A 27,332-nucleotide genomic window follows, 5' to 3' on the forward strand; every position below is an offset into this window, starting at 1 on the left:
ATGGATGTACTGTATTCTAGAAGAAAAAGTAATAGCAGAGAAGTCTAAGATTTAATAGAAGTGGTGACTAAATAAATTTGAAAACCATGAGCCTATCAAACATTATATGTATAAATAATAGCATTTCCAGATTTGTGGGTATTTTTAAAGATAGTTTTAAAGAGAAAATTAAAATATTGGACAATAATATGTTACTCAAAGGATGAAATATGAATTTAATGTTCTGCATTCTTGTGTGGCTGAAGAAATGGATACACAGAGGAAAGTGAGGCACAGAAATGTTAAGTAACTTGTCTAAGCTTACACAATTGGTCCTAAATTCTTTCTTTTTTCCTAATGACTTTATACTAGAAAAAAAAAACTGAGTACACCAAATGGAGAAATTTTAAAATAAAATAAAATTTTGGTGTTATCCTTGGCTGAGTACAAGATAATGGAAAGATATGGTTTTCTGTCCCTCATTTTCTTCATTTAGGCAATAAAATTAAAATCTAGTCAAGACACATGTATAAATGACCCAAGAACATGAACAGCAGGCTGTGGATTGACTGCAGGAGAGGGGGTGAGGCAGAGCAGGAGAGAGCAATATGAAAAAAAATGGGACAACAGAAGAAAAAAAAAAAAAGAAAGCAATAAATCTGCAAGAAAAAAAAAAGGTATATTAAAAAAAACATGATAAACTCAAGGAGTTGAAAACTGTGCTTGCTTCAGCGGCACATATACTAAAATTGGCATACAGATATTGAATAATTATGTTGTATACCTGAAACTAATGTATTGTTACATGTCAATTATCGGCAGCCGTCCGTTTCGAGAGACGATGGTGTAGCTTCTTAAAGAGTCTATCTGCACCGCCGAGAATGGCTGTGCAGTCCGACTCGGGAGTGACATGGTATCTGTCTCCTCCCGTGTTGAATCGACATCTTGTGATGACGCTGAAGCTACAGAGCCTGGGCAGGGTAATATGGAGGGTCTGCTGTTGCCCATGCAGCAGACCCCCCCTCTCTTCGCAGCTGAAGGGTCCAAGGGAAAGACGGAGTCGATACAGCTTGGGTTCAGGTGCGCCGCAGGAGTTGCCGGTGTTGACTACAACGTCAAACCGCTTTAGGGACTCCGGCTCCGGATTTTCTGTCGGGGTTTACTCCCTTAGCCTTTCCCCTGAAGAGGTATGCCGCAAGGCAGCGGAGGTTTTTTGGAGTCAGAGTTTTCCTTCTCTGATGTACCCTGACTGGAAGATCGAACCAGCGACACTTAGCTCGCAGGCCGACGCTCAATCCACTGAGCTAAACCAGCCAGGGCAATTATAAGCCAATGAAAAGAAAGAAAAGGAAGCTGAAAGTTATGGTTAGTGAATTCACTGAAAATAACAGAACAAATGAGAGAACAGACATGAGGAACAGACTCATCTTCCTGTGTTCTGTGCCCCAATTTGTATGACCACACTCAATGAGAAAGGGCCAAGTGTCAAAGGAAAAGAACGTCCACGTCAAATACCACAAAGGCAGGTGGTAGAAATTAGAGCCACAGCCATGGCAAAAGCCCCTTTCTCTCCATTCTTGGCATAAAGTACCCAAGATATTGCTGTCATGATTACTTTGGAGAGCATTTTGCATTGTGCCATCTTTAGACTGCTGTCATGATAGAGTTAAATGTTTATAAAATAGCCTATATGCTAAGCACGGTTAATCAACTAAACAAATCCCTGAACGTCTATCAAGAGGGAAGGAAACCCATCAAGAGTTCGAGAGCTGAAACTCAATGACAGTGCTCCCTGATCAGATGGGCCATTGTATTTTGAAACCCTTGTTTCCCTTTAATGATGGCATTGGTGTGATTGAGCTACCTAGGTGTGTTATATTTGATGTAATTGACTGGGAAGTCAGCTGGTTTTCAATAAATTATGCGGAAAGGGACATGGTAAAAGTCCCTTTATGTGGCAAGGAATATAAGGAAATGGAACCAAAGTGTGATTAGAGTCTGAGGAGGAAAGTACCAACCAATAGGCAAAACAGGTAGGAGGATGCAATCAAAAAGTAGAGAATAGAACCACTGAAAAATAAATGGCCTGTTTTCAGAGGGGGCTAATGAAATCTGTTATTTGCACAAATCAATTCAATAGTGTGGTCACTAGCTCCATCAGTCAGCATTATTTTAAATAGTTGAAACACAACCAGTTATTATGCAGTTACGAATATAAAATAAATGAATGAAATCACATAAGAGTCTTATAATTAAAGCATAAAATAGGAGATTTAAATGTAATTTGCATTTTTAATCTTGCTTTTCTATTTATGAGTCACTGACAGTGTAGAGCTGCCATCATAGCATTCATGAGCATTTAAGATTCTTCTAATTTTATACTTACTGAATTTACAGTCATCCCTTCTTGGATTCTTAAAATTCCTATAAGATTTTTATAATCATATTATAATGATTAGAGATCTTTTGACACCTAAAAGCCATACTGAGTTTTTCCTATACAAAATTTGAAATGAGAGAGAATCTAATTTTTTTTTTTTTTTTTTTTTTTGCATTCTCTATACTTGAAATACATTTGCTAGTAGGCATGGAAAAGAGGCTTGTATTTATCAGACATGGTGGTTCCTTTCTTGTTCAATTAAAATTAAGCTGAGAGAATTTTACAGCACAAAACAGATGGATTCACTTAAATAATTTCCTCCTTCCAGTATTGTTTATCATTTCCCTTTGATTGCCCTAAGTTCCTTGTATCTTGACACACATTTTTTCATGCTCTGGGGAGCAAGAAATTAAAGACTGAATTACTCAAAGGACTTGGCATTTTAGAATATTTTAGAGTTATATTTTAATTTTTTTATTTTTACATGTTTTCAGTGTGTCATATTAGGACAGTTTCAGTTACTCAGAGATTTATATTTCATGAGCTAAGTTCTGGAGTCTCTTAAAATTACTCAAATATAAAATGAAGATAAACATGTTTTAGAGAATGCATATTTATCTGAATCCCTTCACCCGTGTGTGTGTGCAAATGTGTGGGTGTACAACCTCAAATTGGATGAGATTTCAAGTGTCATAAAGTTCCTTAACATTAGACACGATTACACTTAAACTACCTTAGAAAATAATCTGTTTTTGAAAACTCGAAAGAAAGGCCTTTCTCCCATTTCCTTGGAGTATCCTGATGCTCTGTCTGAAGCAATTTTGTTTGCAGTCTGTCCTTTCTAGAAAGAGTATTTGGTTATTATCTGCACTTATATCTCTCCATCTATCTGAAGACTAATATGTAAACCTCCATCTATCTGAAGACTAATATGTAAGAATGTGCTCATTTCCTATGACATTCTCTTTCTGTTTTTAAAACTTTATATAAACTATGATAATGCACTGTGAGAAATAGTAGCTTGGTTTTGGAAAAATAATTTATATGTTTACGCCTTTTCTTCTCACCTACAGAATAAAAATATCACTGCTTTTTATGGTTGTTGCCAAGACTCTTGCTTGTTAGAAGTGTTCAAAATATGTAGACTTACATACTGCCGAAGCGAAGTGCTTCTCCTCTGTTTCAATGTTTATTTTAAATTTCATCCCAGGCAGTAAATTTGGAGTTTTAAGGTCTGCTTATTTATTTAAGTTTAGTTAATCCATGTGTTCTAAGAACTCTAAATTGTTGAGTGTAAGAGAGAATTTCATTTCTCTGAGAGCATCAACTGGCATCTCCTAAAAATTAGCAATGAGAAGAAATCACTCTTCTCGTAAATGGCCTTCAGAAAATATGTTGCGTCAAGATAGAAATGTGCAGTGTTTCCACAGGCTTTGTTAAAAAAAAGTAGTAGACACTTGTCAAAAAATTCACCATTACCTGACAAAATAATTAAGGAAATACCTAAAGCAATGCTTATCAGGAGTCTTTTTTTAAAGATACAACAAAACCTTGCCGTGGCCTACAGCTGTATAGGGTCTTGCCCAGCAACCTCTCTGAGCGCGTTCTCTGCCCCTCTTCTTCCTCCTTGCCAAGCTGAAGTCACATTCTTTCTAGAACATGCTGTCCCCAATGTTCATCTAAATGTCCTACTTATTTTAACAGATTTTTGTTTCTTATGCTGAGAGCATTTCTCTCCTTCTCTGTCCTCTACCCTCCACATTATTTTTCTTTCTCTCACTTAAAACTGTCTTTTCTTCCTTTTCCTCCTGCATGTCCTCCTTTTTTTCCTTCAACCTTCTTCTTGTTCTCTTTTCCTTCCTTCTCCTCTCCTTCTTCCTTCTCCTCTTCTATGTACTTTTCTTCTTTTTTTAAATTTGTCTCTGTCCCCTCCCCGTAAAGAGTGGAAGCTCCATGAAAACAGACATTTTTGCTGTTGTTCACTACGACCTTCCTAGTCCCTGGAAGAGGACACACAATCAGTATTCACTGAATGAGAAAAATCATTGGGCTACTTTGTGCAAATACTTTGGTAACCTTTATACCACATCATGCCCTCATCCAGCCCCTTTTTTCAAAAATATCTGGAGACTCGTTGGCTGTAATCTAACAAATAGTCTGAATAAACTAGTCCTTTCCAACTTTTTTATTGTTTATATCAGAGCACATGTGAATACAATGTTATATAGCAGTGGAATAATGGGAAGGGACTTAGAGCTTGTTAAAAATTTTATTTCATTTATTTTACAAAATTATAATAAAATCTAATTATAATAGATTATAATATGTATAATATAAATCAAATATCAGAGGTAATATTAAAATTAACTCTATTCTGGGGCTTCCAAATAAAGTCTCTTCTTAAAAAAATGTACAACCATTAGTACTTCACTTGCTGCACCCAGTGATAGTTTGGCTGGGAAACTCTGAGATAAATATTTTGTGACGTTAATTTTCTTTTGGCTCAAGAGATTATGTGATGTGAAGGTTTGTCAGTATCTTTGGTAAAATAGCTAAATCTTTTCAGTAGAAGTAGAAATCAATATTAAAACCATAAAGCATGTCATTGTACAGAGCAATACAAATGCTGCCTAATAGATAATGGATTTTTCTTCTAACGTGGGCAGTCTCTGTTAGAAGTATTGGCTAATAAACCACATTTTACAAGAACAGCCGGCCCCATCCCATGTTCTCCTACTCACTAGCACTGTAACCCTGGGAAGGTTTTTTAACCTCTTGGTTCTAAGTGGTTTTAGTTAGGTAAAAAGACAGGGACTTAATCTGTTGATAAGGAATCAGCAATAAAAATATTGAGAAAAGGACTAGGAGGAGTTTCTGGCCTCCACACTGACTCAAAGGAAGAGTGTGATTTCTCCTCTTTTAAAACAAAACAAAAGAAATAACAAGAAACTTAAAAATGACAAGAAGCTCTTCAGCAAGCTTCATATTCCTTTCAGTGGACCAGGAAACTTTTGGGTGTGACGCATAAAAGTTGGGGGAGAAATGGACATTGGAAGCAGACGAAGCCAGCTGCCAGTTCACCACAGACACTACACACTATTCGATGATGTGAGCAGCTGGCTGTACATTTCCCTGGAGTAGCGAGAAATAGAAAACAACTTTTACTGAGTTCATTTCCTTTGCTTTCTTGTAGATTGTTCAGTTAAAAAATCATGAAATCAGAAAGCAGGTAGTTTGTTAAGGAGCTGTTTCTCTCATTTCTTCAATTTTAAGGGTAGGCTGCTTTCTCTATGTTTGGGAGAAAGGAAATTCAACAGACACTGTCCCATCCCCGACCTCATGCTCTAAAATGTTTGCAATCCAGAGTAAACACAAATACAAACACTTCAGATTCAAGTTTGAGGGCTATTGTTTGATCAGAAAGGGATCATGTTACATTTTGAAATGTTTTCTTCAGAAATTACTCTGATCAAAGTATGTTCCATACCCAAAATAGTTGTTTCACTGAAAACACGGATGGTTAATAAAGTTAACTGCCTCTCAAAAATGTTATCTTCCTAATTTACATAATTTAAGCATTGGATGCCTGCCAAACTCTGCTCCAGACATGCTAATATTTAAAACCGTACCAGATTCCCTTGCTGCTAAAAACTTAACAACCTAAGAGAAGCAAACCTATGAGAAAAATTTAACCATTATCATCGTGTTAGATTGACAAGAAGAAACAAAAATAACGTCCTGTCCTGAAGTTACTCCAAGACAGGAAGGCTTTCACTGGATTTGCCAGCACTGCCAGCGATTACTTTCAGGATGATTCACTCCTCACATTTCATGCTGTGGAGACACCCCAACTGTGCATACACCCCATCTCCAGAGGAGGCTAGCCCGCAGCCCTAGTATTCATGTGGTTCTTATTGAGTTAAAAGGAGTCCACAGTCAGGTTTAAGATTTGCAAGTTTGAATTCCAAGGACATTTCTTTTGGCTTAATGGCTCTCTTTGTTTCTCAGGTGCCCTCACTAAAATCTCACCTCTTTCATCGCCCTGCTCTTCACCCCTCCAAGGAACTCCAGCCAGCAGTCCGGTCAGCAAAGTGTCTACAGTTCAGTTTCCAGAACCTGCCGACACAGCTGCCAGACCGGGCCTCGGTTCTCACAGGGCATTAACTTACACTCAGAGTGCCCCTGACCTGTCTCCCCAGATACTGACTCCGCCTGTTATATGTAGCAGGTAAGGATGGTATGTTGCTATAAGCTGGAGTTTAATAATAAAACTAATACTATTTCTATGCTTAGGAACACTCACTAGCAGTCCACATAGCTATGTGTCTGTCAGAGGAGTTGACAAGGAAGTAGAGGATAATGTGGTTTGTGTTTGATAGGTATAATAGAAACTTAATGTTTCAGTGATTTTTCTATTGATAGAAAGTTCAGAGTCCCTACAGGCCATACAGCTAATCTTTGGAGATAACATACATAATTAGTTGTATATTTTGTTTGCTTACTGATGGAAAATACATAAGGCATATATTTTTAAAAATCATATCAAGTAATCTAATAAAATTTGATACTCTGTTGGAATATTTTTTACTTGTTCTCCAGTGAGGATTTTATATTAATTTTAAAGGCACTTTACCTTAAGTTGGCAATTCCCATTTTAACACTTTAAAAATGTGCAAATTGCACATGGCTCTTTATAGCTGAACTCAAATGGGTCTCAGAATGCAAATAAGCATAATCTGATCTATTATGTTGAAATAGAATTACAAAGTTGTTGTCTTTCCTTGGAGGGTTAGAAAAAGGGGCTTAGCATGGCAAGAGTAATTATTTTGCCAACATGTCACTAAGAAAGAAATACCTCCTCTTACTGATTAACATAGTGTTGTTTTTCAGTAGTAGCTTCATGTTTAACAATTGATATTAAAGCATTACAATATTTATATAAGTAGAAAAGAGCTGAATGTTTTCAAACAGAGTGTAATCATGGGCGTGCCTTGAATAAAATGCTATTTCTTTTCTAAGGTTAATGAGTAGCCGTTTGAATAAATTAATTACATGTCGGTCTTCTTATATCACATGTTGTTTCACAGACCCAGATTTAATTAATATTTTCAGTTTTGAGCTTCACAGACTTCATTTTCAGATTCTTTCTTTATAAACTATATTAAATGAATGTTTTTACAGTTTTTTTTTTTTTTAACTACTTTCTCTTTACAAATATTTGTAAAGGGAAAAATCTTTTTTGCTTGTTTGGCCATGGCCAGAGTAAAAAGTTTTTCTATCATCTAAAAGTTATTCTGCTGCTCCCTTTCTGACAACTTTTTTAATAAAATAATTTCTGTAGGATATAAATCTTATCTTTTCTCCCCTACAAAAAGGAAAGACATGATCTGTGGTAATACAGACGTACATATCCTACTTCCTTTTAGCAATTCACAACATGAGTGACTTTGTTAAAAACTCTGGGAGGTTCTGCAGAAAGAAAACCTCCTGATTTTTGTCTCATCTAGCACTTTCTGAGTGTATTTGAGCAGAGAACCAATTTCTTTAGGTTAACACCCAATAACTACCCATGGAGCTAGTATTTGCTGGAACACCCTTAAGGGGTGTGTATCCAGAGCCAAGGTGAAGTCCAGTGGGGTACTAGCATTGGAACGGCTTGTTTTTCTAGGGACACTGCCCTACTGAGGCCTCCGGGCCTGTGTGATGTAAGTCCTGTAAAGAAAAGAGAGAGAGATGTCCAGAAAAGATCTATTGCTTATATAGCTTTTCTCATCACAGTCTAGTTTTTGTATTTTTAGCAGGAAGAATGTAATGGGATTTTTATATAAAAGCTTTAGGAGAAAAACAAGGCAATTTCACTGCCTACTTGTTCAGTAATGTTTATAAATCCAGTAGTGTGTGTTTTATTTGTTTGGGCTTTATAAATCTATAATTCAAACCATGTTTTATTATTGCCTTCAAGGCAACCCCCCATGTAGGCACAGAGAGCTCCAGAAACACACAACTAATTATTGTGGTTTCCCCTGCTGAACTCGAAGGGTTTGGCATTGAATCCCAGTCTCTTGGCTGCTGTAATGTCTATGCAACAAGCTGTTTTTTTGGCATAAGAGGTAGTATGTTTGAACTACTAATTTAAATGTTCCTCGTAAGTATTATCTTGCAATGAAAACTCTTAAGACTAATGCACACTGCTTCTACTAAGTTTTATTCAAGAATGTAAGCACAGTCATTGGCATCTACTTTCTTTTTTTGTTGGTCCTTTCATTTTCTTTTGATTCCCTAAATCAAACTGACGGGATTTCATAATTAGAAATAGTTTGTGTGGGATGCTTTTTCACTTACCTTCAGGTCATGAAAAATAAATTATCTTAGGATGAAAATATTCTGTAACTGGAAAGTCTTTATCTCTATTACATGTATAAGCATAAGTCAGGGAAATAAAAGTGATGATATATTAATTAAATTATAAGCTATCACTTCTTTTCTTTTTAAAGTGAGTAAACTGTGGTTAAATAACAAACAAACAAACCCTTGGAAACCCTTTGTAATATTTGGCAGAAGGAAGGATCCCAGAAGCAAAATGCAGAATTAAAATCTAACCATGAAGTCTCTAAACAAAATAAGTGAGAGGGAAACTTGCCAGGCCATTTGTGAAGTTATTTTTAAATTTAGAATACAGTCCAATCTGTTGAGAAAGCAAAAGTACTCTACATCCTCCAGGCTCCTCTGTTTAAGGTACTACATTGCAGGTACCTTCTTTTTCCTCAGGTATCCACAGTACACCTACCCCCTTGGCCTATTTTTCTCAACTAGCATCCTGTGCAGTCACTTTAAATTCAACTTTCATCAAAATGTGCTTTTTCTTCGTTCATTTCCTTAGGGCCTTAAGAGGTAACTTATCAATCTGAAAAAAAATTTTTTTTGAGGCAAAAAATAATATTCATATACTATTATTCTCTTTGCCCCTGGCTGGTTTGGCTCAGTGGATTGAGCGTCGGCCTGCGAACTAAGTGTCGCTGGTTCGATCTTCCAGTCAGAGCACATCAGAGAAGGAAAACTCTGATTCCAAAAAACCTCCGCTGCCTTGCGGCATACCTCTTCAGGGGAAAGGCTAAGGGAGTAAACCCCGACAGAAAATCCGGAGCCGGAGTCCCTAAGGCGGTTTGACGTTGTAGTCAACACCGGCAACTCCTGCGGTGCACCTGAAGCCAAGCTGTATCGACTCTGTCTTTCCCTTGGACCCTTCAGCTGCGAAGAGAGGGGGGGTCTGCTGCATGGGCAACAGCAGACCCTCCATATCACCCTGCCCAGGCTCTGTAGCTTCAGCTTCACTGGAGAGGACACTCCAGCGTCATCACAAGATGTCGATTCAACACGGGAGGAGACAGATACCGTGTCACTCCCGAGTCGGACTGCACAACCATTCTTGGCGGTGCAGATAGACTCTCAAGAAGCTACACCATCGTCTCTCGAGACGGACGACTGCCGACGACGACTATTATTCTCTTCATTCATACAGTCTTTTCTTAAAGGGCTGTTTGGACATAAAATGTCTTAAGCCATAGAAATAAATCTAGTAATGAGGTTCTTACGTAGACACAAAGGGATTCCATTGGGGGAGATACTTTTGACCAAACACACCTGACCACCTCCAAAATCACTACTGTAAGTACGTAGCAGACTATCGCAGGATTCTCTGAATAATGTAACAAAATGTCACTGGTAGTTTCACCTCCAGTATGGTCTAGAACACTGAGAGGGATGACAGTGGAGTGAAGCTTCTGATCCTTTGTATCAGTCATGTTCTCACAAGAAAGAAATCAGTATACTGCACATCAGCATCCGTTTATAAAACAAAATGACGACGTCAAACAAGTAGAAGGTAGAAATACTTGGTTATTGTTATCTATCTTAATGTACACCTAGATAGCATATGCCTGTGATTTTTCAAAAAGAAGGTACACTCACGGCTGTTCCAATATTTCTCAGCTGTGGCAGACCATACACCCAAGGCAACCCTTCTGATGGGCCCCTGGAGAGAAGCAGCACAGCCGTTGGGACACCGAGCAGAACAGGTAACTTTTTATTTGAATTCTGTCCCTCAAAATGGAAATAGTTTTACTACTTCCTTTTTTCTGATAAAAAAGATAACATATGTTGCTGATATTTTAGATGAGCGATTTTAGAAGACAATCAAAGAAATCAAAATCATTCATAATTCTACTACCTAAACTTAATCGTGGGAAAAATTGGGTGCATAGCTGTCGGAAATGTTTCTATTTATCTGTACCCAACACATATTTTTAAACAGGAAGACATTTTATAAAATCTATAGAACTATATAGAAATGTTATTTTATCGTCCACTGGATGGTATCCTCTAGAGCTCTCCATCATAGACACTGAGGAATGACACTGCTTAGATCACTGTAAGCTTGTATAAAACATAGTTTTGTCTTGAGGCAGTATTATGGGGAGGATAAGAACACAGACTACCAAGCCAGCTTTATATCCCGATTCAGCTACCTGCAAGTTTGTAATCTCTGTGCCTCAGTTCCTTCATTAGTAGACTGGGAATAATAATAGAACCTACCGAACAGGATTGTTGTAGGAATTAAATTCCTTATAGCATGTTAAATCCCTTATTATAGTATTTGGGTGACTGTACATAATTAGTGTTTGCTGCCATTGGTATAGTAATTATTATTGTGTTCATCGATGTAATCCTAGGGACTTGCTTTTGTTAGTGCTGAAAGTTTAAAAGGTAGGGAAAAAATGCCTTCTATGAACTGCGTATAAACTTTAGGGTGATAGATTTAATTCCTAAGAATGATTCTTAATTATCTCTTTCAGCATTTCCTGATATACACTCAATAAATAAATAAATACTCCTATGACAGCAGAGTTCTATAGCAACATCCAAAGTCAGGGAACATAAGGGAAAACAAAAAGAGAATTATCTTTGTGGCCGTTATCTGGTATTGCAGCATTCTGATGACACACGATAGGTATTCTCTTCTCTGTCGCTGACCTTTTCTGATTCTATTGAGGTTGATACAATACGGGGAATATTTCTTTATCACCTTTGTGCTTTCTCTAGAAATATCGCCTTTGGGTGTGCTTCTTTATCTTTTCTAGAAATTATGGGGTTAAAACTTGACCATTATATTTTCATTCTGTGGTTGATTCTAACATGGAAGCAGTTGCATGACAAAGATGGAAGAAAATAGGTCCTTGGAAAATTTCTATAAGATACTATTGATTGGAATAGGCTACATAACAAAAGCTATTATTCACTAGCAACTTAAGAAAAACCAGTGAATGGATGAGGACGTATAACCTAGAATATCCAAAGCTATCTTGAAAAAGGAAAATAAAGTTAGAAGGAGTGCATTACCTGAGTTCAAGAATTATGGTCCGGTAATCAAGATAGTGTGGTGTTGGCATAAGGATCAGCAAACTCCATCAAGTAGAATAGAGTGGAAAGCTCCAACAAAGATGGCAAAGCAATCCAACGGGATTGGGAAAAATGAATTTTACTCCCTCCTTCACATCATATGAAATATTATTCAGAGATGGAACATAGAACTAGATGTAGATGCTAAAACAGTAAAGATTCTGAAAGGAAACACAGGAAGATACTCTTGTGATGTAGGGGAAGGCAAAGACTTCAGAGGCCACGAAAGCAATAACCATAAAGGAAAAAAAAAGCTAGATTTCATCAAAAGTAAAAAGTGTAGGAACTAGGGTCAGACTTTATGAGTTCAAATTTAGGTGGCAAAATTTACCAGCTGTGTGTCTTGGGCAATTTACTTAGACCATTTTGTTCTTGGGTATCAATTTCTCCCACCCATGTGCTCATTCAAGAGTTGATGTTTTAGTCAGCTGCTCATTGGTTTAGTGTGTTGGGGGATGCATAAAGGAAGAAGAAATATAAGGTCATAGGATTTTTAAAAGGTTTGAACTGATCTAAGCATTATTATTGAGGACTTAATGTCACATAAATGAAGTCATAATTTTACCTATTTTACTGGGTTAAAAAATGTATGCCTTCTCCCATCTGAGCAGTAGCTTCCTGAACACTGTATCTACCATATGCATTTTAGGGATATTCACTTAAATGGGACCCTTTTTTTGTTGCAAGTTTCATAACAATCTGTTCCCTTTTGATTTCAGATGACACTGCTCAAGTTACCTCTGATTATGAAACCAATAACAACAGCGATAGCAGTGATATTGTACAGAATGAAGACGAGGCCGAGTGCCCAAGAGAGCCACAGCGGAAAGCATCAGCTTGTAGCACCTACGCACCTGAGACCATGATATTTTTGGTAGCCCCATATCACTTACCTCATTTGTTTACTTGAGAAATCAGTTTCTATTACAGAGGTTGGCTTATTATAAATAAATACATCTTGAATCATTAGCTATACAGATCTATTTCATTTGGGTTTTACATGCATTATAGCTCTACCCATATATATGAATATAATTTTTCATATATTTTAATGATTCCTATGGTATTTTAATAACTTCTTCTGAGTGAATAAAAACATAGCTATTCATCTCCACAAATTACTGTAAATATTTCTTAATCCAATCTAAAAGTGTAAGTATGCATAGGAAAAATGAATAATTTCTCTTTCAGTAAAATAACATTTTATAAGTATCAGTCAGTCAACAAAGTGAAATGTATTGGTTGTCTCAGGGCAGCTGCTGTTTTTTGGGTTTCTTTTCTTTTCTTTCTTCCTTTTTTTTTTTTGTTTTTGTTTTTTGTTTTTCCTAGCACCTCCCTGATTTAAAAAGTGAGCTGTGAGCCAGTATTTATTTTCTTTGTTTTATTAAATCAGGTTTACATCCGACACTTGCTACCCATTAAAATATCACTTAATAATGACTTATTTTGTGTGTTTAAAGCAAACCATTTAAAGGGGATTAAAGAATATTTGAGAGTCAAGTTAATTTTGGGGAGGCAGCAAATAGTGAAAAAAAATGGACTATCAATTATTGCTATTTTCATTTTTCTTTAACCTGATTTACCATTTATACTTTTAAATCAAAGAGATTTTTAGATAAAAAAATTTTATGTTTTCTTATCCTCATTATCTTTTATTTTTTATTTTTTTAGTAAATGTACTCTTAAGATTGTCCTCATTTGAGATCAATTATAAAATGTCTATACATTGATACAGTCCATGTTTCTTTGAAAACCATGCATCACAGGAATTAAGTTAAAATCCCTGAAAAATGTGGCTGTTGTCATTCAGCACGATTAATGCTAATTTTGAAGCAGTGATGCAAATTTAGCCAATTAAAGCAGGAGTGATTAACTCCCCCTCCCCACTCATGAGTTGCTTTGAGGGTCCAATATAAGCCAGGAATGCTCATCACAGAAAATTTTACATAAACATATAAAGATAAATTTACATATAATATCAAAGTGTTCTGAAGCCCTTTATTTAGGACTCTCAAAGTAAACTCCAAAGCAGTTATGTAAACTTACAGAAGAATCTTTTTTTTTCTTTTTTTTTTTTTTTTTTTTTTTTGCGGTAGCATGTATGAACCAGCAAAAGCAGGCACCTAATAACACAAAATGCATGGTCTGAAGCAGCATCTGGAGCTTTTCTCCTTACTTTGAGGCCAATGCCTTGTGCATCTCAACTTTTTTCTTAAAGATCACCCATTCACCCTGAAGTTTTAAGTCCTTTATTCCATGTAAACTCAGTCATGTACCAGCATGAATCACTTTGTAGAAAAACTATATGTTGTTAAAATGTTTTCATCTTTATTCTAGGACAAACCAATTCTAGCCCCTGAACCTCTTGTCATGGATAACTTGAACTCAATTATGGAACAGCTGAATACTTGGAATTTTCCAATTTTTGATTTGGTGGAAAAAATAGGAAGAAAGTGCGGCCGTATTCTTAGTCAAGTAAGAAATACATTCATACCTATGACTATAAATGTAGAAAAAAGCCTTCCTTGATTGATTACAGCTGTGTACCTGCTTGATGCCAGCTGGGTATTGGGTGCAAAAAGGAAATTTTAGTACCTAACCTTCTGTAGGTTCCTTGGTCATCAGTAACAGAAGTAATCGGCAATTCAAGTGAGTAAAATGCTTTATTTTGTAAAATATATGTTTGGGGGAGAGGCAAGGATACACAAGCAAGATGGAGAAGTGATCTAAAATTCATAGAATTCAGCAGAAGAAACACCGACACAAGCCCTCAAAAGGGAAAAGCTCCCTATTCATAAACACTAATTTATTGCAATTATTTCCATTGACTGTTTTCTAATCTTTGAATATTACAGTGCTTAGGCCTTCTCAAAACTAAAATATTATGCAGAAATATCTATCCCCCCACCCCTTTCAGTGTTATGAGAAACTCACCAAACAGAGTTTTCTGTATTTTGATATGGAAACAACCTTTATGTATCATAAGAAATATAGAATGCAAACTATAGTTGCATAATAAGCCTTTTAATTTTTTTCCCTTAAACTAGACTAGTTTCAAGATTTCCCAAATAAAGAAATGTTTGTTTCTCTGACAGAGAAAAATACAGAAATTAAGAATTTGAATGTTCTCAAGAAGCAAAACAAAACAATGGATTCACTCCATTATCGAACACATATCAAAATCCACTCTTAACTAAAGGGGATGACACAGTGATACTTAGCTTATTTTTTAATGTTTTCGGTGAGTTCTTATGGATTGAATAAGTATCAGAGCAGAGATACTAAATCGTATCAAACTTCTTAATATAAGGCTTAGAAGAGAATTCAGAACCCAGATTTGTCATTGCCAGTAACATGCCCTGAAACACGGTAGAGGAGCAGCCACGTGTCACCTTGATTTCTACTCCACACATCAGAGACAGCTTTGATGGGACCTCTCAGCCATCATCGCGGTGTGGAACTTGATTCAGGATGAAGAGTCCTGATCCTTGAAGGCTTGAAGGAAGAAGATAGAAGGGCCTTTTCCTCTGTTGTTCATTTCCACAAGCAAATACTAATATGGTCTTCAAGAAGAAAAATGTGTTCCTGCCTTACAGGAACTCTTGTCCTAGTGGGGAAATGAGATGCATGTCAAAATCATGACAGTTCATGCCACATACAACAGTAGTGTGCTAAAGTGCTTGATGGAATATGAAACTCAGAATAATTACAACATGTCTGGTATACGCAGCCTTCTCCTCTGCTAGACTTTCTCCTGACTGTAAACACACGAAGGGCTAAAATGGCCCTTGCTCTTTTATTAGGAGTCACTAGTCCCGTTCTTCTCTCCTATTCTCCTCAGTGCTAAGGAACATTTTTCATGCTAGCTGATTTAAGGACAGGTTTAAAGATAGCCATTCTTCTTTTTATTTTAATATCTTAAAATAATTTTTAAATATATTGGGGCAACATTGGTTAATTAAATATATAGGTTTCAAGTGTACATTTCTATGCTATATGATCTGTATATTGCATTGTGTGCCCACCACCCAAAGTCAAATCATCTTCCATGACCATATATTTGTCCCCTTTGGCCCTTTCCTACTCCCCACCCCCTTGCCTCTGGTAACCGCCGTACTGTAGTCCGTGTCTGTGAGTTTCACATATGAGTGAAATCATTGCTTTCTCTGACTCACTTATTTTGCTTAGCAGGATATTCTCAAGGTCCATTCCTGTTGTCACAAATGGCAGTATTTCATCTTTTCTTATGGCTGAGTAGTACTCAGGGCAGCCATTTTTCTTCAGTCCACCTTAGCCTTACAAGTTAGGGTCCCTCCTGGGAGGTTTTATCTTCCACCTTCTGAAACCTGCTGCAGGCTGTGACTCCGAGGCAGTGACTTTTCCTGTAAAGGTGCCACAGGAAAATGTGGCAGTGGCCAGCAGGTCTTTTACTGGAGAGAAAAATCTCACCTTGTTTTGTATTTGTTTTATACATCACAGGCTCCCCAGAAATCTACAATTTACTTTTTCTCAGTAAATTTGATGCAATTATTTTTTTTTAACTCTATTTTACAGAAGAGGAAACTGAGGCTGCAAAGAGGTTATATTGTTCATCTACAGTCACATGGTACATATTGGATCCATGATTTGAATGCATATATATCATATTGGAAGTCCAGGCTTTTACCTTGATTTCAACACTTTTTAGCTCCTGTTAAACGCATTCACTTATTATATCTCTTAAACTCTCCAAATGGAGAGCAAGTAAAAAACGGTTATTGTAACAACTGGTGTACAGCCCTAGTGGCAGCAAACCAGGTCTCAGTGCAGCTGCCCGTCTCCCCTCGAAGTTCTGTGAGCTGCAGGGACTGGGAGGGTGGAACTTGACCTGAGAAGATTGATCATTAGATTTTGACAAAATTCATTAATGTATCTTTCCAATCACCTTTCAAAAATAAAATAATTATGTAACTGCATGATCCTTATTAAGTTACTGTTATTAATTAGTTTGTTTATTATTAGTATTTTTCATTTGTCTGGGTTTTATTTTTATTTTGGGGTGTTTTTTTTTTGGTTTGTTTTTTTATTGAATTTATTGGGGTGATATTGGTTCACAAAACCATACAGGCTTCAAGTGCACAGCTAATAAAACATTATCTGCATGCTGCACCTTGCATCCGCCACCCCAGGCAAAGTCTCCTTCCATCCCCATCTCCTCTTACTTGCCCACTTCCCCCTACTCCACCCCTTTCCCTTTAGCTATACCACATGGTTGTATGTGTCTATGTGTTATGTATATGTTTTTGATTAATCCCTTTATCAACAAATCAGCATACAACAAATGCTGGAGAGGATGAAAAGGGATCCTTCATGCACTGTTGGTGGGAATGCAAACTGGTGCAGCCACTATGGAAAGCAGTATGCGGTTTCCAAAAAAATTAAAAATGGAACTGCCTTTTTACCCAGCAATCCCATTTCTAGGAATATATTCTAAGAAACTTGAAATACCAATTCAAAAGACTACATGCACCCCATATTTACTGCAGCATTATTCACAACAGCCAAGATCTGGAGGCAGCCCAGGAGTCCATCAGTAGATGAGTGGATAAAAAAGCTGTGGTACATTTATACAATGGAATACCATGTGGTTGTAAAAAAATAAGGGAAATCTTACCTGTTATGACAGCATGAATGGACCTGGAGGTTATTATGCTAAGTGAAATAAAGCAATCAGAGAAAGACATACCGTATGATCTCACATATAAGTGGAATCTAGTGAATAAAATAAACTAACAAAATATAAACAGACTCATAGATACAGAGAACAGATTGACAGCTGTCAGAGGAGATGGCGACAGGGGCCTGAATATCACTGTTTATTTTTTCAATTTACAAAACTGAACTTTTTGGAAGTGCAGCTCTATTTGCACTGCTAAATAGAACTTTATGGGTTTTTTTTCCCCTTGATTTGAGTTTATAAGGGAAAAAATATTGAAATTTTTACTGTATAAAAGGCATTTTTTTTTTCATCTTAGTAAGAATTTAGGACAGCTGAAATGAATTAACTTGAACATTCCAAGAAATCACCTTTTGGCTGAAACTACACAGAAAAAGTCTTAACTTCAAAAGACTTTAAAAGAGACATACGTGCAGTGGAAACAACTTGGTCTCAGTATACTGCCTGTCCTTTTGATCATTATCATGTTTATTTTAATAAATTTGAAAGGATATTATTCAAATATTGGAATAGTGCTTGCATTTTTCAGTTACCAATATTTATCTAGTAATGGTGTTGTTTATTTATGAGTTTGGATTATTGGTGGTTGGTATTTAACAGCTTCTTGGTAAAAATTCTCCTGTTTTAAAATCAGGCTGTAAAATATGCTGTTGTCTGAATTTTTTTCATTCATTTTTCAAATGTTTAAAGAGAATAAGAGGAAAATTTAATTATTTGCCATTCTAATAGCATTGCTTTGCAAATATTGGTGGAAGGATTTGAAGCAGTTAAAAGTACAAAATCTGAAGCCAAATTGCTTGGCTTAAATTCTAATTCTCATAATGTGATCTTAGACAAGTCACTCAACTCCTCTGTGCCTCAGTTTCTTATGATTTCAAATGTTAATACTTAATCATACCTACCTCAGAAGGTATTGAGTATTAATTGAATGTAAATAATTAATATATGTAAATATTTAAGGCAGCCTTCTCACATATTAAATGCTAAATATATAAGCATGCGTATGTGCATATGTGTACATTTATATATCAGTAGCTGTTATTGTTGCTAGTGTTATTATTGAACTAATACACATAGTTAAACCCATTAAGTACTTATAAATAAGAACTCAAATATTATCTAAAGCAGTAGTAAAGGGGAAATAACTAAAAGAAGAACTAGCTTAAATATTACAGAAACCATAAATTTCACTTTCTATTGCATTTTTAAAGAGAGGAGGTATTATATTACACAGAAAAAGGGTACAAATTAAATATACTTGCCATTCAGAGTTTTTAAAAACCACAGAAGTTGATATACATATTATATACTCTGTTCCCAACCAGCAACTATAGTGCTCCTTTTAAAACATATGTCAGTTAAAGTTACTTTCCTACTCCATTGCCTTCAATGGCTCCCTTCCTCACTCAAAGTCCTTATAATGGTCAATTTGACTGTCAGACACCGAGACTGCACCAATTCCAGCTTCAACTCTGTTCCCGTCCTTATCCATTTGCTTTAGCCATGCTGTCCTTGTGCTATTTCTGGAATACAGTATTCCCTCACTTATTGCGGGTATTATGTTCTAGACTCCCCCACAATAGGTGAAAATCCATGAAGTAGGAACCTTACGTTTATTTTAGTATTTATATATATTTTAAGGCTTTATAAACCCTTCCCACACACTTATAAACTGTTCCCAGTTCCTTATTAACCTTTCCCACTCCCTTATTAACCTTTTCCACACTTTTATAAACACTACTTATGTTCTTAAGGATATTCTACACTCTTAAACCTATGTAACTTTAACAACATACTTGTACGTACAGTACCGCAAAATCCCACGATATAGCGAAAAATCCGCGATAAATAATTAGTATTTTTTTAAATCCTGCGATACAGTGAGACTGCGATAAGTGAACCACAATATATAGAGGGACTACTGTATAGCAAACAAACCTCAGGGCCTTTGCACTGGCTTTGAGTCTATGTGAAAATTCTTACCTTATATGTCCATGTACCCATCCTTTAATTCTTTGCTCAAATGACACTTGCATATACCTATCCTAACGCTCATACATTAAAAAGTACTGCTAAACCTGAGTACTCCCAATCCTCCATCCCTGATCCCTTTTTTCTTTTTTCATGACTTACATACAACTCTCTGTCATAGTATATACTTTTCTTGTTATGTCTAATATTTACTGCCTTCCCCTATTAGATTATAAGCTCCGTGAAGGAATAAATCTTATTATATATATATACACATACACATACATACATGTATATGCCTCATATATAAAAAAATTGTTTAGAACATAGCAGGCACTGAATAGATGTATGCTGAATTAATGAATCTTTTAGGTATGTATATATGTGTCACATATATCACATACTGATAAACATTGAATATATAATTTTTTAAATATTGAATTTAGATTTAAAGGCAATAACAAAAGATGGAAATTTATGAAGATATGTATCAAAGCTTTAGAGGAAATATTTCAAGATAATTGTATGAAGGAATACAGCTAAAAAATTATAACTAATTCTTTTTTAAAAATCTCCAGAATTATAACTAACACTGTGCCTTTGTGACCTGAAGTAAGGTCACTTTAAAAGGTGCTGTATTCCTCTCTGCCACCAGAATAACATTTCTCTCCCATTACCTTCTGTCCCTTTATCCTTTTTTTCTTCGTCATTTGCATGTCAAAAACTGCCAGTTACATCCAAAGGTAATCACTTAATTTGAGTCACTAGAGCTGTGAAAGAAATTGAATGGAGAATAGATATTCAGAGGGAAAGAAGACACTCTAGGAAAAATAGTTTAGACAGTGTTATTTATTCTGAATTAGAATGTCTTTTTTTCTCTGTATAGTTTAGTCAGAGCAACCCCTGTTTCTCTCATAACTCTTTCCCTTATTCTTCACTAAGACACAACTCTGAATCTTTTATACTCTGGAAAACTTTATATATCGATATCTATATATACATATAAAATTTGGAAAACTTTCATTTTTTGTTAGTGCTTATATTATGTATTATACATTTAGCGATTTAGTAAACATGCTTCAGTTATTGGTATCACACACAATTTATTGCCTTAATATGTTTCTATTGGATATACTAATTTTTTTGGTTGATTGTTCTTCGGTATATGTCTCTGTCTTTAAAAACAGATTATGTACCCCTGATGATCATGGATTTTAAGGGGTAAGCACATAGAAGTCTTTGACATCTATTTGGTTGACTGTTCCCAATATGTATCTCCATTGGCCATAAGTTAATTTGATTTTTTTTTTCTAAATCATTTTTCTTTTTTATATCTAACACACACCCAGGAATGTTTTATAAGGTTGTGTCTTTCTCTTTTACAGGTATCATACAGACTTTTTGAAGACATGGGCCTCTTTGAAGCTTTCAAAATTCCAGTCAGGGAATTTATGAACTACTTTCATGCTTTGGAGAGTGGATACAGGGAAATTCCATGTAAGTCTAAGTTACTTATGAAATAATACTTTAAAACTCCATCTAATTTGCTGTGGGTATGGGATATTGAACCATTAGCAGGTAGCACAGATTTACACATTGTCAACATGCCATATGGCCACATGGTATAGTGATTAGGAGACAAGAGCTTGTGTTAGAATCCTGGTCCGTTCACTTACCAGCTATAGGAGAGCCTGGGTCTTAGCTACCCTCTGTGTGCCTCATTTCTTTATCTGTAAAATGGGGATCATAATATCTGCTTCATAGAATTAGCATAAAGATTAATAGTGCCTTACATAAAGTAAGTGCAATTTAAGTGTATGCTAAATAAAAAGTGTTCAATTTATTTCTCATTTTATAAGGTACTCCTTTCATTGGCTGAATTGAGCTTTTGTTCTGGCATCTGCAGAATTAAATCACTAACTATTGACATTTTCAATATAAGACAGACCTGGCTGGGGGTAGAGAGATGGTAGGATGATGGTCTAAGTAATAAAATAGAAAAAAACAAACATCTGGAAGTAGTTGTGGAGAAGTTATTAGAAACATTTTTTTTAATGAAATAAATGTGAAGACCAAAGGAAAGGACACAACTAGCATCCAGGCTTATAAACTTTGAATATTGTGAGAAAAAGTTAGTCATTTAGAATCATGAGAAATTGGAACGCAAAGATATTAAATTACATTTTCAGTATGTAGCATTTCAGGTAGCAACAGAACACATAAGTAGAATTGTCCTACTTGCTAAAAAACATGGAACTGGAGAAAATGTCAATAAATCAATGAAGTTGTGAAATATGTATAAATCATGTGGTACTTTTAGAAAATAAATTCATAGAAAGAGATATACTCAAACATATATATTGGTTGGAACATGCCTTAGAACTGTGTTGTTTAAATCATATTTTTACTTCTAAGTTTTACTCTTGCTTTTATGTAACTTAGACTTTAGAATCCTATCTTTTTGTAGTTACAAAGAGCTGAAATAAATAAAAATTAGATGGAGACAGATGAAGCACAGGTATTTCCAGAGAGGGGTAGTACATTAACCTAGTGATCCATTAGTAATACATCGTTTGTCAAGATACCGTGCACATGCTACATTGGGGTGAAAATGCACAGCTGATTATGTATGATAGCAAAGGAGAAGGAAGAATCAAATCTACAAATCAGATATGTTGGAGAACATGGGACCAGAATGCAGGCAGAGTAGGATAGTGGGGGTAGAAGAACGAGGAACTTAAGAACGTTGGGCCGCTAGGGAAAGTCCGGTCAATGGGGCTTTGGAAACTGGAAGGGAGACATGAGAAAGGGTAGTTTGAAAGGATCTCAAGATAAGTCTTGCTTTCTTAATAACATTTTTCCAAGGCCCACTCTGGTTGGATGCCAGTGATTGACATGTGTTAGTGATTTCTGAAAGGTTAAGTAGTTACATAAATAAACTATTATAGAAAGGAAGCCACTGAAACACTGAAGGACAGCAAGTCACCAGAGTAGCTTTATAAATTAATGTCATAGTTCCTAATGTATTTTAGAGATATAGTCCGCTACAGTCAAGTTCCACTGAGTAATCGATGTAATAATTACTAGCATTTCTCTAGGCTGTATACCATTAAATTGTAGGGAAAGTCCAACAGTATTTAAGTATTAAAAAAAAGTTTCCATATTCTAAATTTTTAATTAATTTTTATATTTTTCTTATTGCATTTTTATATATTACAATCAATAGATTTTTCCTGAAATAATGGGTAATTTATTTCACGGAAAATGAATTTGTTATCATAAACCTGCATGTTCTATTAGAAACCTCACTTTTTGTAAAGGGGATTTATATCTTTTCACAAGAAATCTTTAGCTTGATTGGTGATCACTTTTAAATAATGGTACCTTGAATGTGGTAAGGTTGTCAATTTATACTAACATAGTTAATTATTAAAAGTTTTGTTTATCATTAACTATAATTAGCATACATAAAAATTTATAGTATGTCTACTTTTTAATATTTATTGCTAGAGAACTATACTTTGAATATCTCTAGCTAAATAAATTCATAACTAAGTGAAAAAAGCCTGAGTAACCAAAATAGGGAAAGATTAACTTTAATATGACAGTGGCCTAAAAATTTTAGAAACTAAATTTTATTATACTTCTAAGTATACTTTTTTAATTTTCCAGAAAGCGAGTAAAAATACGAAAGCCTTTAAATTTGTACCCAGAATCCTTACCAAAATTTAAGGAATCTAGATTTTAAAATATATATAGAGAGAGATAGGGATGTTTGTGTTTTACAGAAATCTGTCAGTTCTCTGTTGACATAGCTAGCTTCTTTCCTGGGTGCCTTTCCTCCTGAGTTGGTCATAAGAGAGTCAATGGTAAGAGCAACAGTGATATGAAAAATTGCCACAATACTTGCACATAGTAGCTCATATGTAAATATTTACTAATCATGTTATTGACTACTTAAAAGGCAGATGATTTTTCATCCTGCTTAAGTGATAGTGACAATGTAATTCTCCTAGATCTACATGTTTTCTCTCTTTCTCTCTTTCCCTTACTATATATACTTATATATGTTATTTATATTTACAAACATATTATTTAGATAAGATTGTTCCTTGGAAGTGTGAAATATTGCCTGTAAAGTCTTCTAGACCTGTGCCTTGGGGTGGGGAACAGGGCAGGAAGCAAAACCGTTCATGATCTGCAAGTTTCCTGTACCTGATAATTGTCTATTTCTCACACCAAACAAGCTCTGCCAACACCCTGATACGTCCCCATCCACCCTGTAATGCTGGGTGCATGCACAGGTTTCCTTGACTAGCAATAGCAATGATAATTGCTTATACACAGTAATTTCCCAGCTTGCAACAGGAAAAAATAAAACTCTCAGAAATTCTCCTAACGTGTCCCATAACAGAGACATCCTCCGCCCAGCTGCCATTCTCTTCCTTCACTGGGTCGTCACTGCCTTCTCCCTCCTCAAGAACTTAGCATAGCTTTCATTTTAGCATTTCAGTTTTATTCTTACAAATCACCAAGGGAAAACCAGTGATCTGTGCTAAATTGATCATCTTGTTCTCACAGCAACAATTTATTTTATGTGAATGATATTTACATTAATGGCAAGCTTCCTGTATCAGGCACTTTAAAATATCTTCCCTTCTGTAATTCTCACAATTGTACTATGAAATAAGAATTATTATCTTCTTATTTTTAAGAAAAGGAAATGAGACTTAGAGTTTTAAGTAACTCACTCAGGGTAATACAGGTAATAAATATCAGAGCAGAGACAAAACCAGATCTGTCCTAAATCCAGGAACTTTTGTCGTGATCAGCTTTGCCCATGACACAGGTATAGACATAAAATATAATTGCTTTGAATCATTTGAGATAGTCTATGCACAGAGATATAGACTTCAATTTTAATAAAACTGTTCTTTGAAGTACTAGATGATATTAGTATTCACCTGTAGCAATGACAGTGCACAGATGTTGCTATTGCCATCCTTTGTAGCCTAAGAAGTTCTGTTTCTCAAAGCCCCTCAACTGAATGACCCATGTCACGTAAGTATTGACTTCTGAGAGTTGCCAGAGTTGTAGGAAATAGGCACCATCTACCTACCTCCCCTGTGTGCTGCTAACAGCCCAGATGTCATAGTTTCTTCTTTCCTCCTTGACAAGGGAACAGGTGTTTCTCTCAAATTTCCATTAACATTTTTGTTCCATTCTATTTTTTCTCCTCCTCATCTCTTCAATAGCATTCAGAGATTAAATGTGTTATATAGTCATATGCCACATAACAACATTTTGGTCAATGACATACTGCCTACCCGACAGTGATATACAGAGGTGTGCAGAGGGCTATACCATCTAGGTTTCTGTGAGTGTGCGCTGTGATGCTCCCAATGACAACATTGCCTAACAATGCATTTCTTAGAATGTATCCCCATTCTCAAGTGGTGTATGATTGTATTGGAGAAGGAAACTGTACCATGGTTGGTCATTAAAAATAAAATGTATAAAGTAAGCACATTTAGAATAAGGCATACTAATCAATGAATTAACACAAAGGGACTGAGAAACATGAAAATAAACTAAGAAGAATTGAAGCAGAAAAAGAAGTGGAGTGAAGAGAGCACGGGGCCTTTGGTCTCTGTTCAATAGGAACTGAACTCTGCATATAGAATAGACCCCCTTTCCCATGGTAATGACATTGTTACTAGAGAATTTGGTTTCCCCATAAGTTTTACTCTTCTCAATGGTCCAACTCCATACGTTATTGTACAAAGAGGTATTTATTTTTCTTTTTAGGTATTCTTAGATCAGTATTCCCAAATCAGAATTTCTAGATCAGAAAACATTATTGACTTTGGTTTTTAATTTTGTTTTGTGGATTTAATCAGCATATAAAAGATATGTTATTCATTTTTATTATAATATCTTAAGTTTGGTTACGGAAGAATGCTACTATATTGTATTCACAGATCATATTTGGGCACCATTTATCAGAGAGGAAATATTGAGTGGTATAGGCCATTGGTCTGCCCAGTTGAAGTGTATCATGGTTCTTTCTTTATTCTATTCTAATCCCCGCACAGTCTGGTACAGAAGCACAGACATAACTGCAAGTGTAATCATTACAGTTGCTGCACATAGTGAGTTTCGTATGTACATTAGGTTTCTGGTAAGCTGTGAATACAGATTTTTCCACTTCAGATATCTGCATGATAAAGAATATTGAGTGTTTTTTTTATAGAATAATGGAAAAGTAATCAAAGGGTATTTGTCCTCGAATGTTTGGCTGGCATTTACTGGAATAGTAAAGTGTTAGGGCTAAACTATTTATCCAGTAGATGGCACTCTTAATCCTTGGACCCCAAAGTCACAAATTAATGGCTGCTCTTTTGCATTGATTATAGATCATAACAGAATCCATGCCACCGACGTCTTACATGCTGTTTGGTATCTTACTACACAGCCTATTCCAGGCCTCTCAACTGTGATTAATGATCACGGATCAGCAAGTGATTCAGGTACATGGGAAGTACATCTGTGCTCCCTTATGAACTATGGGAACAAAAGAGTACTTATTAAAGGGGGTCAAGATAAATGATATTGATTTAATTCTTTCAAAAAAAATCTCCATTACTTTCATCTTCTCTTTTCAGATTCTGACAGTGGATTTACACATGGACATATGGGATATGTATTCTCAAAAATGTATAATGTGTCAGATGATAAATATGGCTGTCTGTCTGGAAATATCCCTGCCTTAGAGCTGATGGCACTGTATGTGGCTGCTGCCATGCATGACTATGACCACCCAGGAAGGACTAACGCGTTCCTGGTGGCCACTAGTGCTCCTCAGGTAACTCTACTTTTATTAGGAGGAATGATTCAATTGAGATTTCTCTGAAGAAAATTAATTGTTTAAATTTGATTTATCATAGGCACCCAAGTAAATATAAGCCTAACTATTTTCGGCCCTGACATAAAACTCTTAGAGAACATGCTAACTTTGAAAAGATAGTATTTTTTTTCCCAAGTTATTAATGGCAGGTATGCAACTTTATTACCCATGGGATCCCTTCTCAGTTTTCTTCTAAGGAAGAAAAACTGTTTGAATTCATGTTAATGAACTTCCTCAACAAAGAAAATCCAACCTGTACAAAAGTCCCTTTCTGGAAAGATTAGAGAACCAAATACTTTTGGACTTTTAAGAATGTAAGGCTCTTTGTATATAAATCCCATTACTTTGAAATATTTTCATTATAATAACTCTGATATTTGTGGCATTTTATTGATTAGTAGGAATTAAAAATCCATTTATTTCATTTGAGGGAAATTTTTTCCTGAACCTAGTGTTCCAAAAGAAGTACATCTTAGCATATTTTTACATTTAAGTCAAAATCAATCACTAAATATTGAGTTATCATTATCTATTTAATTAAACTCAGTAAGCTTCTCCTTGATTTAATTAACTGGACCCATGTTATTAAAGGTCCCAAAAGCCTATTTTTCTTTCTAGAGGTTCTAAAGGCCAATCTGATCCTATTGTCTTTTTCCTTGTTTGCTTTTTGTCTTTTATTCCATTCCCATCCATTTCCACTTCCTGTTTCATATATCAGTCTAGAATTTTCCTCTAATCTATATTCAAGAAAAATAGTGTGTTTTTTTTTCTGAACTACATACTTTAACTTATATCAATATGTCCTTTATACAACAGAATTATTTTTTGTATAGTCTAATATAAATCCTCTTGCCAGCAGCATTTACTATTTAAATGTTCCTATACATGTATATATTTTTACTTGCCTCAATAATAATTTTCAG

General features: G+C 35.5%; 1 protein-coding gene across 1 annotated transcript in view; it reads left to right on the forward strand.

Annotated features, from left to right (window-relative positions):
• The window catches only part of PDE3A (phosphodiesterase 3A), a 298,190-nt gene that overhangs the window by 257,019 nt on the left and 13,839 nt on the right, over positions 1-27,332 (forward strand). The window contains exons 6-12 of the mRNA XM_090272895.1: positions 6,368-6,587; positions 10,349-10,434; positions 12,535-12,689; positions 14,153-14,290; positions 20,888-20,999; positions 25,919-26,032; positions 26,168-26,367. Of these exons, the coding sequence (XP_090129021.1) occupies positions 6,368-6,587; positions 10,349-10,434; positions 12,535-12,689; positions 14,153-14,290; positions 20,888-20,999; positions 25,919-26,032; positions 26,168-26,367 (1,025 nt within the window). The remainder of the gene's footprint in view (positions 1-6,367; positions 6,588-10,348; positions 10,435-12,534; positions 12,690-14,152; positions 14,291-20,887; positions 21,000-25,918; positions 26,033-26,167; positions 26,368-27,332) is intronic.

This window comes from Furipterus horrens, unplaced genomic scaffold (genome assembly GCF_987537825.1).
Source record: "Furipterus horrens unplaced genomic scaffold, mFurHor1.1.pri manual_scaffold_4, whole genome shotgun sequence".
Lineage (NCBI taxonomy): Eukaryota > Metazoa > Chordata > Mammalia > Chiroptera > Furipteridae > Furipterus > Furipterus horrens.